We start from the raw sequence: 12,819 nt of genomic DNA on the forward strand, positions 1-12,819 counted from the left end.
ACTAGGACTCATGAGCTATCTATATGCTGTCCATAGGAAACTCACTTCATGGATAACAATATAGGCAGGTTGAAAGTAAATGGATGAAGAAAGTTATACATGCAAACATGAATCAAAGGAAAGCAGAAGAGGTAACATTAATCTCAGATAAATTGGACTTCAGAGCAAAGAAAATTATAAGAAACATAGAAGGACATCATATAATGACAAAAAGGTCAGTCCACCAAGAAGATGCAGCAACCCTAAATGTGTGTGCAGTGGACAACAAAATTGCAAAATACGTGAACAAAAAACTTATAGGACTGAAAGAAGAAATAGACAAATCCACAGTAATAGTTCAAGTCTTGAACACTCATCTCTCAACAGTTGATAGAACAAGGAAACAGAAAATCGGGAAATGTATAAAAAAACAGAACATCAACCAACAAGCTCTAATTAATAGTCATAGAACATTCTTTTCAACAACATCAGTGTGTAGTTTTTTTTTAAGTGATAATGGAACATATAGAGATATAGCATATTCTGGGCCTTCAAATGAGCTTCAACAAATTTAAAGGATTTAAATCATACAGTCTATTTTCTGACCATAGAATCAAACTAGAAATCATGACAGGAAGAAAATAGAAAAATCTACAAACATTAGGAAACTAAAAAACACAGTTCCAATAATACAGAGGTCAAAGGACAAGTCTCAGTGTAAACTTTAAAAATATATGGAACTGAAAGAAAGTGAATACCACATATAAAATTTGTGGGACACACCTAAGGCTATGTTGAGAGTGAATTTTATAGGATTAAATGCATAAACTAGAAAAGAAGAAAATCTCAAATCAATAATATGTTTCTACCTCAAGAACCTAGAAAAAGAAGAGCAAAATAAAGCTAAAGCAAGTAGAAGGAAAGAAATAAGGAGGGAGTGGGGGAAGCAGGGGCACTGGGTATGGCTATAAAAGGGCAAGATGAGGGATCCTCATGGTGATGCAGAGGTTCTGCATCTTGACTGTGTCTTAAGATATTCTACTATGGTTTTGCAAGGTCCTACCATTGGAGGAAACTGATAAAGTGTTACCATTGGAGAAACTACCACTGGTGGAAGCTCTCTCTGTTATTTCTTACAACTGCATGTGAATCTACAAGTTATCGAAAAATAAAAAGTTTAATTTAGCAAACAACAGAGTAGACTTTACGACACATAAGTGAAAAAGGATAATTATCCAAAATATATAAAGAATTTTAACCAAAAAATACACAAAAAAGGTAACAATAGAAACAATGAGGAAAAGATTTGAAATGATACTTTACAAATGGGTAAAAGTACAATGAAATACTATTAATATTACACACACACTAGATTGGTTATAATGAAACAGTCTAACAGTATCAAGTGTTAGCAAGGTTGTTGAGCAAAGTATCCTCCCATACTAGTGACACCTGTAAATCGGTACAACCCCTTTGGGAAACTCTTAGACATTACCTTAAAAATTGGAGAGCTATATGCCCTGCGATGATTCAGTAATTCCACACCTAAGGTATCTGTCTTAGTCAGATTTTCTGTTGCTATCAAGGAATATCTGAGGCTGGGTAATTTCTAAAGAAAAAAAAAAGTGTATTTGGCCCTTGGTTCTGCAGGCTGTACCAGAAGCATGGCACCAGCATCTGCTTCTGTGGAGGGCTTCAGGCTGCCTCCACTCACAGTGGAAGGGAAAAGGGAGAAGACGCACACAGAGATCAAACGCGACGAGAGCCAGAAAGCAAGAGAGAGAGGAAGAAAGTGCCAGGCTTTTTTAAACAACCAGCTCCCACGGGAACTAAAAGTGAGAATTCATTTACTCCCACCAAAATGAGACCAAGCCATTCACGAGGGATCTACCCCCATGATCGAAACACCTCCCACCAGGCCCCACCTCCAACACTGGGATCACATTTCAACATGAGACTTGTTGGGGCCAAACAAACAATATCCAAACCATAGCAATCTCCTAGATATAAATTTGTGTTTATGATACATCAGGATAAATATATAACAACATTCATAGCACCATTGTTCGTCATAGCCTCAAACAGGAAACAACCCAAATGTTTATTAACAGAAGAATGGAAAATATCAGCATATTCATATAATTGAATAACATGGAGCAAACAAAGCCAAAAGATGAGACAGCACACATACTAGGCTTTCTAGAATAGCATTGAAGAAAACCAACATATTTCTCCCCCAAATATTGAGAATTGTTAAGTCAAAGTCACTGAAAACACAGAGGAACACTCTGTCTCAGCTTCTACTCGCCTGATGGCAGAACCTAAGTCCTTCCTTACTACAAACAGCACTTGCTTATCCACCCAGAGAGGGCACTAGCAGGCACAGAGAAATCTGGGAACATTTTCCCAGAAACAGATTTCCCAGAAATCTTCCCACATTTTCACACCTCTTAAAAGACAACTGTGCTCTTCTCTGTCTTGCCATTATGGGATTTATTATTCTTTGTTAAAATGCTATTTAAACAAGGCTCCTAAACCATTGCTTTGAGAAAGATACTTTTGAACTGAGCCCCCTCCCATATAATGTCAACGTATGTCAAACTTCTGATGATTTTTCTCTTGTAAATCTGACTTTGGTTTTGTTTTTTGTTTTTGTTTTGTTTTGTTTATTTGAGATGGAGTTTTGCTCTTGTTGCCCAGGCTGGAGTGCAATGGTGCTATCTGGGCTCACCACAACCTCCGCCTCCCAGGTTGAAGTGATTCTTCTGCCTCAGCCTCCTCAGTAGCTGGGATTACAGGCATGCACCACCACGCCTGGCTAATTTTGTATTTTTAGTAGAGATGGGGTTTCTCCATGTTGGTCAGGCTCATCTCGAACTTCCAATCTCAGGTGATCCGCCTGCCTAGGCCTCCCGAAGTGCTGGGATTACAGGTGTAAGCCACCATGCCCGGCCCTGACTTTGGTCTTAAAGAGAGTGTCTCAACTAAGAATTTATATGGGTCAAAAAAAGAATTATATTATCTTCCCTTCAGCATTTATTGGATGAGTAGTAGGTGTGGAGATCCGCTGTGGCCCATTCCATTTGGAGTCAGCACACAGGAATGAAAGAGAGCCTGGTCCTTGCCTGAATATGATGGTGTAGTGTCTCCTAATCCAGTAAGCCCCGAAATGCCAGTGAGGAAGGCTATTTCTTCACCTTTCTGAGTAAAGGGCTTGAAACATCAAAGAATAGCTGGCCTGACAAGGGCAGCAATCCAATAGATACATGACGTGGCTGGTAGAACCGTGGCTTCTGGTCCATTACACCACTTCATTTATCAGTTAGGAGTGCACAGGCTGTCTCCTGACAATAGCAGGGGCAAAAGTCTACGTCTTATTATGGCAGACAAGTGGCCTGGTCAGCATTCTACTAAGACTGATTGCCTTAAGCATTGGCTGTAGCCAGTTTCCATGGAGCTTGAAGGACAACTCCTTTTCTGGGAGGCCAGCCTGTAGGGAAGGCCCAAGTTAGCCGTATTTCTCCACCACTGCAGTTCTCCACCTCCAATCTCTATGTGGCCTCTATGCATCATACCCTGTTCCATCAGTAATATATGCCACTTCAACCTATAGGCAACTATGGAGAATGGTTAATACAGCAACTATGGCAGTGGTTCTCAAACTTGAGCTATATCAGAAATACCTGAGGGTCTATTAAAACACAGACTGCAGATCCACGGAGGGCCCTGAGAATTAGTATTTTTAAGGAGTTCTCAGGTGATGCTAATGTTGCTGGTCCAGGAACCACACTTTGAAAATCACTGGAATAGAGAAAGCCATGAATAGTCCTACCCTACGTCAAGGGCTAAGGGGGCCCAGACTCGGCCAAGAGAAGAGGTACCAGAGTTCTGATGGGAGTTAGATAACCATTAGACAACCATATGCCTTTTCCTATATGCAGAATACTGATTATTTTACTTACTGCTAATCACAATCCATAAACAATAAGATGTGTAGATTAGGGTACAGACCACCCTTTGTCTGTCAGATTATAAAGATCAATTCTATGATCTAAATCCACTTTGGTTAAAATACTAACATTAGTAGCAACTGCAATAATAAATAAAAATAAAACCACCCTGGTTAAGGAGTCCAGGCTAATCCACTGGGTGACTAGACGGGTCCCATTAGCTATTTAGCCTAGAATGACTGCAGATTTTCTATTACTGTCTTTAGTTTCAATTACTCCTGGCCAGGAATATGACTACATTGTGACTCCTAGTGCTCCTCCCTGACTGGCAACTGGGAAGTTTTCTCCTTCATATCTAGGCCAGATTGTGGCTGTGGGGGACTGAAGATCCCAGAAAACATGAAACAGTTGAGTATTTACCTCAGGGTTGTAGGTCTTGGTCTCTGGAGGCAAACAAGGCCATTTGGCCACACAGGAAGAAGCCAGGAGAGACGCATGGTCCAGTCCAAAGTTATGTGTGTGCACATGCATGCATGCACTGTGTGGAGTAAAGACAACAGTCATGGTTACAGGGCTTGGATAGAGGCTAACTGAGGCCTGTTGGATTGCTTTCAGGCCTTTCCCAATGACCAGGAATTCTGTGTCATCCCAAGAGGATGAGGACAAGCTAGACATTGAGACCTGAGTCCATTGTTGACAGTTTCACAGGCAGGTGGGTAGTCTAGTGTAATTCAACAGAGTAGGAGAGGAAGCTGGAAGTAGTAAAATGTTATCAAACACTAGACTGTTTCCAGCTCTCCCCTGCTGCAGGTAGTAACTGATGGCTGATCCAATATTGTGACAGGTTAGCAAAGGAGCCACTGGCAGCCAATCAGAGATGCCTGGAAGAATGTGGGATAGCCTGAGTGACAATCCTCCCAGAGGGATCTAAGAACAAGGTAGTGCATCTTCCCTCCACTTATCTCCTACAATTTCAGATATTCCCTTATTTCTGGTGAGGGGCTTCTTCTGAAAAAATCTATAACGTCTGGCCCAGTACAATCACCTTAACAGGAAAACAGGAGTAGCCCCATCACCCCCTGTCTTCTTATATGACCCCATAGTAGTTGAACTGCATTTACTTGCACCCAAGGGTGAGGGCAAGCTAGCACAGTGCCCATGTGGCAAGGTATACAATAACATCAAATGCAGGATAAAGGTGTTAGTGTGACCTCAGATAGATCAGCTACACTAGATAGCCATGAGACAGCAGTGCCTTCAGGTTGGTGTCTGCCCACTCTTGGTATAGGGCATTGTGCAGAATTCCCAACTACCAAAGAGAATCAGGGTAAGAAAAAAAAAAAGTGCAAAGGTGTGGAAAGGTATATCTAGGTTCAGGTCCCTGCAGTGCAGTTGTACTACTCTAGTTATTTTCTCATCCCCTAATTCCTAAGTCCAGATGGACCCTTGCAGGATGTGCTGGAAAGAATTTTGTTTGTTTGTTTGTTTGTTTGTTTTTGAGATGGAGTTTCACTCTTGTTGCCCAGGCTGGAGTGCAATGGCGTGATCTCAGCTCACTGCAACATCTGCCTCCCAAGTTCAAACGATTCTCCTGCCTCAGCCTCCTGAGTAGCTGGGATTACAGGCATGCGCCACCATGCCCAGCTAATTTTGTATTTTTAGTAGAGACACGGTTTCTCCATGCTGGTCAGGCTGGTCTCAAACTCCCGACCTCAGGCGAACCACCTGCCTCGGCCTCCCAAAGTGCTGGGATTACAGGTGTGAGCCACCACACCCGGCAGCTGGAAAGAATTCTAAGATGACCCACCAACATTCCCAGCCATTGGTGTACACATACCTTCTCCCAGTTATTCAATCTAGGTACTGTGGTGAAGGGGTTTGCAGATGTAATTAAGTTCTCCAATCAATTGACCTGGAAATAGGGATTATTTAGGCAAGCCTGATCTAATCACATGAACACTTTAAAAGTTTTCTCAGGCTTTCCGAGTCCTGGCCCACGGGCGTTGGGTATGAGCAGCGCCCTCCGCCCTCCGTCCTAAGGGTTCGTGGCCCACCGCTCCTTCGCAGTCCCTGCCGCCACCGTCCACGCTCTGCGTTGTAGAGAAGACAGTGGGTCGGAAGAGCGCCATCGCCGCCAGTGTATGTGGGGCCCTTTTTATCAGGTACTGCGTCTACTTTGACCACAAAAGACGAAGTGACCCCAACTTCAAGAACAGGCTTCGAGAACGAAGAAAGAAACAGAAGCTTCCCAAGGAGAGAGCTGGGTTTTCCAAGTTACCTGACCTTAAAGATGCTGACGCTGTTCAGAAATTCTTCCTTGAAGAAACACAGCTTGGTGAAGAGTTACTAGCTCAAGGTAAATATGAGAAGGGTGTAGACCATCTGACAAATGCAATTGCTGTGTGTGGACAGCCACAGCAGTTACTGCAGGTCTTACAGCAAACTCTTCCACCACCAGTGTTCCAGATGCCTCTGACTAAGCTCCCAACAATTAGAGAATTGTAAGTGCTTAGAGCTTGGCTGAAGATGATGTGGAATGAGAAACAAATGTCAACATAATAAAATCTCAGTTAAAAATATTTAAGGCCGGGCGCGGTGGCTCATGCCTATAATCCCAGCACTTTGGGAGGCCGAGGCAGGTGGCTCATGAGGTCAGGAGTTCGAGACCAGCCTGGCCAACATGATGAAACCCCGTCTCTACTACAGATACAAAAAATTAGCCGGGTGTGTTGGCGGGCGCCTGTAAGCCCAGCTACTTGGGAGGCTGAGGCAGGAGAATCAGTTGAACCAGGGAGGCGGAGGTTGCAGTGAGCTGAAACCATGCCATTGCACTTCAGCCTGGATGACAGGGTGAGACTCTGTCTCCAAAAAAAAAAAAAAAAAATATATATATATATATATATATATATATATATAATTCTTGGTAGTTGAGCAGCTCCAGGGGAATAAGGGCAAATATGCTTGTTATGAACTACACTGAAATCTACCAAAGTTAATGTTTACTTTGTGTAGATCCATTTGTCTATTTTTTTCCCCAGTGAAAAGTATATTTTGATAGAGAACTTTTCATTTTATAAATACACTATGAGTTACTGAAATATTATGGATTTTGTTTATTCCAGAAACATAGTTAAACTGTACATATGACATGGCTTATGTTAAAAATACCCAGTGGTCAGTTTTGAAAATAGGCAAAAAAAAAAAAAAAAGTATAGGAGAAACTGAAGAATGCACACTTTTTTAGCTCATACATTTTGCTGTAAATCCGGAAATTTGATAGACTTGGTTGTGTTTGTGAAAACTAGCATTAAAATTTTTGAGCGATCATTTATTTCCATTTAATCTCTTAGACATAAATATGTGAGGTATGCTGCTGTCCTGTGTTAACAACTTCATTCACTTTCTGTATATCGGTCTTGAAATGTTTTGTTTAAATCAGTGGGCTTAATGTGTTCTAGGTATTTACCTCCTTGGATTTTAAATACATGTAGTTGCAAATAGCACCAGGAATTAGAGCTATGTACACCCCTAATCTAGCCTTGTAAGATTCACCAGTTCCTGTGTGCTCACTTTCCCTCCGTTTTTTACATGAAAGAATGCGTCCACTAATCACCAAAGTGTCCCTTTCAGCTTCTGATTCACTGGGTTCTGATGAGCATCTTTAAATCCACCTTAACCTAAGGAATGTGTGTGGGCAACCAGGCTTTGCGTTTTTTTATATTCTGAATTTTGCATGCTTGCCTTAGTATTTCTGAATTGATTTTTTTTCTTTTCTTTTCTTTTCTTTTTTTTTTTTTTTTTTTTTTTTTGAGACAAGAGTTTCGCTCTTGTTGCCCAGGCTGGAGTGCAATGGCATGGTCTTGGCTCGCCGCAACTTCCGCCTCCCAGGTTCAAGCGATTCTCCTGCCTCAGCCTCCAAAGTAGCTGGTATTACAGGAATGTGCCACCACGCCTGGCTAATTTTTTTGTATTTTTAGTAGAGACGGGGTTTCTCCATGTTGGTCAGGCTGGTCTGGAACTCCCAACCTCAGGTGATCCGCCCCCCTTGGCCTCCCAAAGTGCTGGAATTACAGGCATGAGCCACCGCGCCCAGCCGAATTGATCTTTTTTTAATGGTATAACTATCTTGTTGATTTTCACTGAAATTATATGGTTCTGTCACTTCTCTGTAAATTAATCTGAAACTTTTAAGGTAACTGGGATGATCTGCTTGTAAAAATGTTTGTTGACTTTTGCTTTTATCATCGGTGTACCAAATCCTACTTCAACTTGATTAATTTATCTTGTTAAACGATGAGAGTAAGTTACAACCTTGTGACTGAAAACTTGAAAATAATGGAGCAGGTGGGACCTCTTATTCTCAAATAGTGACATATTCTCCGTAGTCACAGATTCCATTTCAGAATTGAGTAAGGATCCTTGGTATTTGGTGGCATCTGTTGAACTGAGTAGCATTTCTCATTGTAAAGATTGCCTTTATTCTGTCTAAAAGTCTGTGGAGAGATCCCAAAGACTTTTCCTGTGTACTAGGCATTTTATTTTGGTTTACTTACAAACTCTTCTTAATCGTTATTAACCTTGGGTTTTTGTGGTATAGTGGAAGGAGAAATCGTTCTAGTTTCTGCCTCTGATTAGCTGCACAGCCTTGAGCAAGTCACATTTCATCTCTGATCTTACCTCTACTATTAGACTAGGTGACTCACATTTGAGGACCTTTCTCAGGTATCTTGAGGGTGTGTGATCTTGAGCCCTTAAACAGTGCCTTTTTGGTGACATAGGATGCTTTTGGCAGGGGGGATGACCAGTGCAAACATGCCAGTTAGTTTTACTAGTGGGATCCCAAATCCAAAGCAGTGTAGTGGTGATTGGTCAGTGATTAACCAGTCAGCTAAAAAGTCTTAGGCACCAGCCCAGATGTATATAGAGGGGCAGTTAGAGAGAAAACAGGGGTGGGAAAGGGAGCAACGGGCAGACAGCTCAGCATGGAAAAAAGGGGCTCAGAAAAAGGAGGGCTGGCTGGAGGAGTGAAGAGCAGCTGAGGTCTGGGGAGGGTAGAAACGCCATTTCCTTGGGAACTGGAGTGCAGCATGAGCTGAGTATCACTTGGCTCTAAACATACTGGCTTTGCTGTAATCCTTGAAAAGACAGTGATATCTTCATTTTACAGCTCATTAAGCCAAGTACATGTTCTTATTTAAATGACAACTTTGGTGCTTTAAAATGAGGTACTGCTTTTTTAAAGCCAGCTGTGTCAAGTTAAAGAAAAAAGATCAGCACTTTTTTCTCCCAGAAATGTGATCACCAAACACTATCCGTTCCCATCTTGAGTTTTACAAGGTGATAGAATCAGGTCGTTGTAGTGATGCTGGCCAAATGGTGCTCAGCAAGTGAGAACGAAAAAACCCCAAATTTCAGTGGAGTAATAAACAGCTTGAATGTTTCCATGTGCTAACGTGGCACACTTACTAAAAACAAAAACTTTGGAAGTGAGAAATAATGTATTAGTGCAACAGTTGACATGCTTCTTTGGGCAAAGATCCATTGTTTTGGTCCACAATTTGTACTTAGGGTGAAAGAACATTTAAAACATAGACTTACTGGCTGTAGCAATGCTGGGCCTGTTAACTGATAACTAGAACTTAGGTTCACATTTATGTAACGTGTGTAAAACCTAGTGGAATGTGCATAATAGGCAGTCAGTAAATGTTTGGTTCCTTTTGCCTCTCAGTAAGTTTATTTTACCAACTTCCTGCCTGCCATTCTGACTTTATTAAATCAACCTGTGGACCAGAGTGTTAATGAAATGTTACTGCAGAAGAGATTAGAAAATTGGTATATCATGCACATATCATAGACAATCTTTTTGTAATGTAAAAAATGCAGTTTTAGGGCCGGGCGCGGTGGCTCATGCCTGTAATCCTAGCACTTTGGGAGGCCGAGGCGGGTAGAATCACGAGGTCAGGAGATCGAGACCATCCTGGCTAATACGGTGAAACCCTGTCTCTACTAAAAAATACAAAAAAATTAGCCGGGCATTGTGGCGGGCACCTGTAGTCCCAGCTACTCGGGAGGCTGAGGCAGGAGAATGGCGTGAACCCAGGAGGTGGAGCTGGCAGTAAGCCGAGATCACGCCACTGCACTCCAGCCTGGGCGACACAGCGAGACTCCATCTCAAAAAATAAAAAATAAAAAAATGCAGTTTTATTATTGCTTGTGCCTCAACTGTTTAAGTGAATATTAAGGGGCTTGGAGAAAAAAAAAAGTTTTCTCTGGCTAGTTGCAGAAGCAAAGTCAGAGAGATAGGTTCTAGCTGACCTGGAAGAAAACAAACATGCATTTTGTGAGTTGCCTATGGGAGTCATGTGGCAAGAAACTGCAGGCATCCTCTAGGAGCTGACAGCTAGCATGAAAATAAGATCTTAGTCCTACATCTATAAGGAAATGAATTCTACAAATAACCAGTGAGCCTGGAAGGAGGCTCCCAGCCCCACGTGAACCACAGCCTGAACCAACACCTGGGGGATTTCATTCAGCCTGATGAGGCCCTGAGCAGAAAATTCAGCCATGCCGTGCAGACTTCTGACCTATAGAAACTATGAGATAATTTGTGTTGTTTTAAGCCACAAAGTTTATGGTAATTTGTTATGTAGCAATAGAAAATTAACGCAGGTAATAAATGTATTCAGGACATATAGAATTAGACAAGCTGCAAGTATCTATGAGTAGAGAGTTTCAGGGTTCTCTTGCCTTCATACTCTGCAGGCAGTAAAAGATATAGGAATGTGTTAAGATGCCTGGGCGTGAAGAATGTTCCACTGTCTGAATGGATACCTAGATATCCTAGTAGTAAGCAGTCATTCCTACAGGGTCTAAATTGTGTTGGAAAGTTCACAGGACAACCAATGCTTCTGTCTTAACACCTAATGAATCAGACAACTCTAAGAATCCAGAGGGGTGATCATTAATGATTCCTCAGTCCTCATCAGACTTACCAGTTTACCATCACTGTCTTAAAATCAGGGTACAGTCTTTGGGTTCTCATCACTCCTGTCTCCTGGATGGGCTATACCATCATCTAGCATTCTCTATATCTCACCCGTAAACTGTCCTTTCAGCAACTGCATGGAGGCACTCCTGTACCTTTGGGGTTTTTTCCCCCAATAAAACAACATTGGGGGTCACCAATCTCATCACTTTTGACCCCTTGATCTAAAAGTCATTACCCCATAGCATAGGAGCTGTCAGCTCAGGCAGGGTGTGGTGGTTTATGCCTGTAATCCTAGCACTCTGTGAGGCCAAGGTGGGTGGATCACTTGAGCTCAGGAGTTTGAGATCAGCATGGGCAACATGGTGAAACCCTGTTGCTATAAAAATAATAATAATAATAATAACAATAAATAAAATAAAATAAAATTAGCTGGGTGTGGTAGCTCATACTTGTAGTCTCAGCTACTTGTGGGGCTGAGGTGGGAGAATCACTTGAGCCCAGGAGGTGGAGGATGCAGTGAGCTGAGATCCCACCACTGCACTCCAGCCTGGGCGACAGAGTGAGATCCTGAGCTCAAAAAAAAAAAAAAAAAAAAAGCTGTCAACTTAGTTGGTCTCCCTTAAGGGTTATCTCTTTTACCTAGAATTGGAGTTAAGAAGGGTGACAATTTTTTTTTTTCTTTTGAGACAGATTCTCGCACCATCACCTGGGCTGGAGTGCAGTGGCACGATCTCGGCTCACCACAACCTCTGCCTCCAGGGTTCAAGCGATTCTCCTACCTCAGCCTCCCAAGTAGCTGAGATTACAGGCACCTGCCACCACGCCCAGCTAATTTTTTTTTTTTGTATTTTTACTAGGGACGGGGTTTCACTATGTTGGCCAGGCTGGTCTCAAACTCCTGACCTTGTGATCCTCCTGCCTCGGCCTCCCAAAGTGCTCGGATTATAGGCGTGAGCCATCACGCCCGGCCCCGAGGGGTGACAATTTTATGAGTCAACTTGACTGGGACATGGGATGCCCAGATGGCTGGTTAACTGTTACTTCTGGCTGTGTCTGTGAGGGTGAGTTCAGAAGAGGGGCACATTTGATTTGGTGGACTGAAGAAAGCTGGTGGCACGCCCCAGCATGAAAGGGCATCATCCCTTCTGCTGATGGACTGAATGGAACAGAAAGGCAAAGGAAGGTTGAATTTGCTTTCTGCCTGTTTTGAGTTGAGACATTGATCTTCTTCTGCCCTCAGAGCTCCTGTCCTCAGTCCTTCAGACTCAGACTGGAATCTACTCCATTGGCTCCCTGGCTCTCCAGCCTTCAAACTATGCCATCAACTTTGCTGGGTCTCAAGCTTGTGGAGCAGATCCCAAGAGTTAGCCTCCATAATCACATGAGCCAATACCTTATACAGTAGTCCCCGCTTATCTGCAGGAGATATGTTCAAGACCTCCAATGGGTGTCTAAAACCATGGATAGTACCAAACCCTGTATACACTATGTTTTTTTTTTTTTTCCTATACATATAGACCTGTAATAAAGGTTAACATATTAGGCACAGTAAGAGATTAACAACAGTAATAAAATAGAACAGTTATAACAATACATTATAATAAAACGTGAATGTGGTCTCTCTCAAAATATCTTATTGTTCTGTGGGTTACTAAAACCGCGGAAAGTGAAGCAGCGGATAAGTGGGGCCTACTGTACTAGATATCTTTTTTGTATCTCACATAGACCACCTCTTTAGGCCTTCCTAATCTTTGCTTTTTAGGAAAGAGCAACACCTTAGTAACACTGACATCTCAAGCTGCTCCTCACTCACAGCCAAGGGAGGAACATCAGGGAAGGGTCCCATTTGATTGGCTCTGCTCAGGTAAGGTCATATGCCATTCTTTACACAAGGGGCATGTC

The 12,819-nt window shown here is 42.4% G+C and overlaps 1 protein-coding gene across 1 annotated transcript; it reads left to right on the forward strand.

Annotated features, from left to right (window-relative positions):
- Positions 1 to 1,643: 1,643 nt before the first annotated feature.
- On the forward strand, positions 1,644 to 6,492 carry LOC100611562 (mitochondrial import receptor subunit TOM20 homolog). Its single transcript, XM_063784634.1, is given in 3 exon segments — positions 1,644 to 1,814; positions 5,970 to 6,420; positions 6,423 to 6,492. Coding segments are annotated over 3 exon segments (669 nt in total). The 3' UTR covers positions 6,470 to 6,492.
- Positions 6,493 to 12,819: the final 6,327 nt, after the last annotated feature.

This window comes from Pan troglodytes, chromosome 9 (assembly GCF_028858775.2).
Source record: "Pan troglodytes isolate AG18354 chromosome 9, NHGRI_mPanTro3-v2.0_pri, whole genome shotgun sequence".
NCBI lineage: Eukaryota > Metazoa > Chordata > Mammalia > Primates > Hominidae > Pan > Pan troglodytes.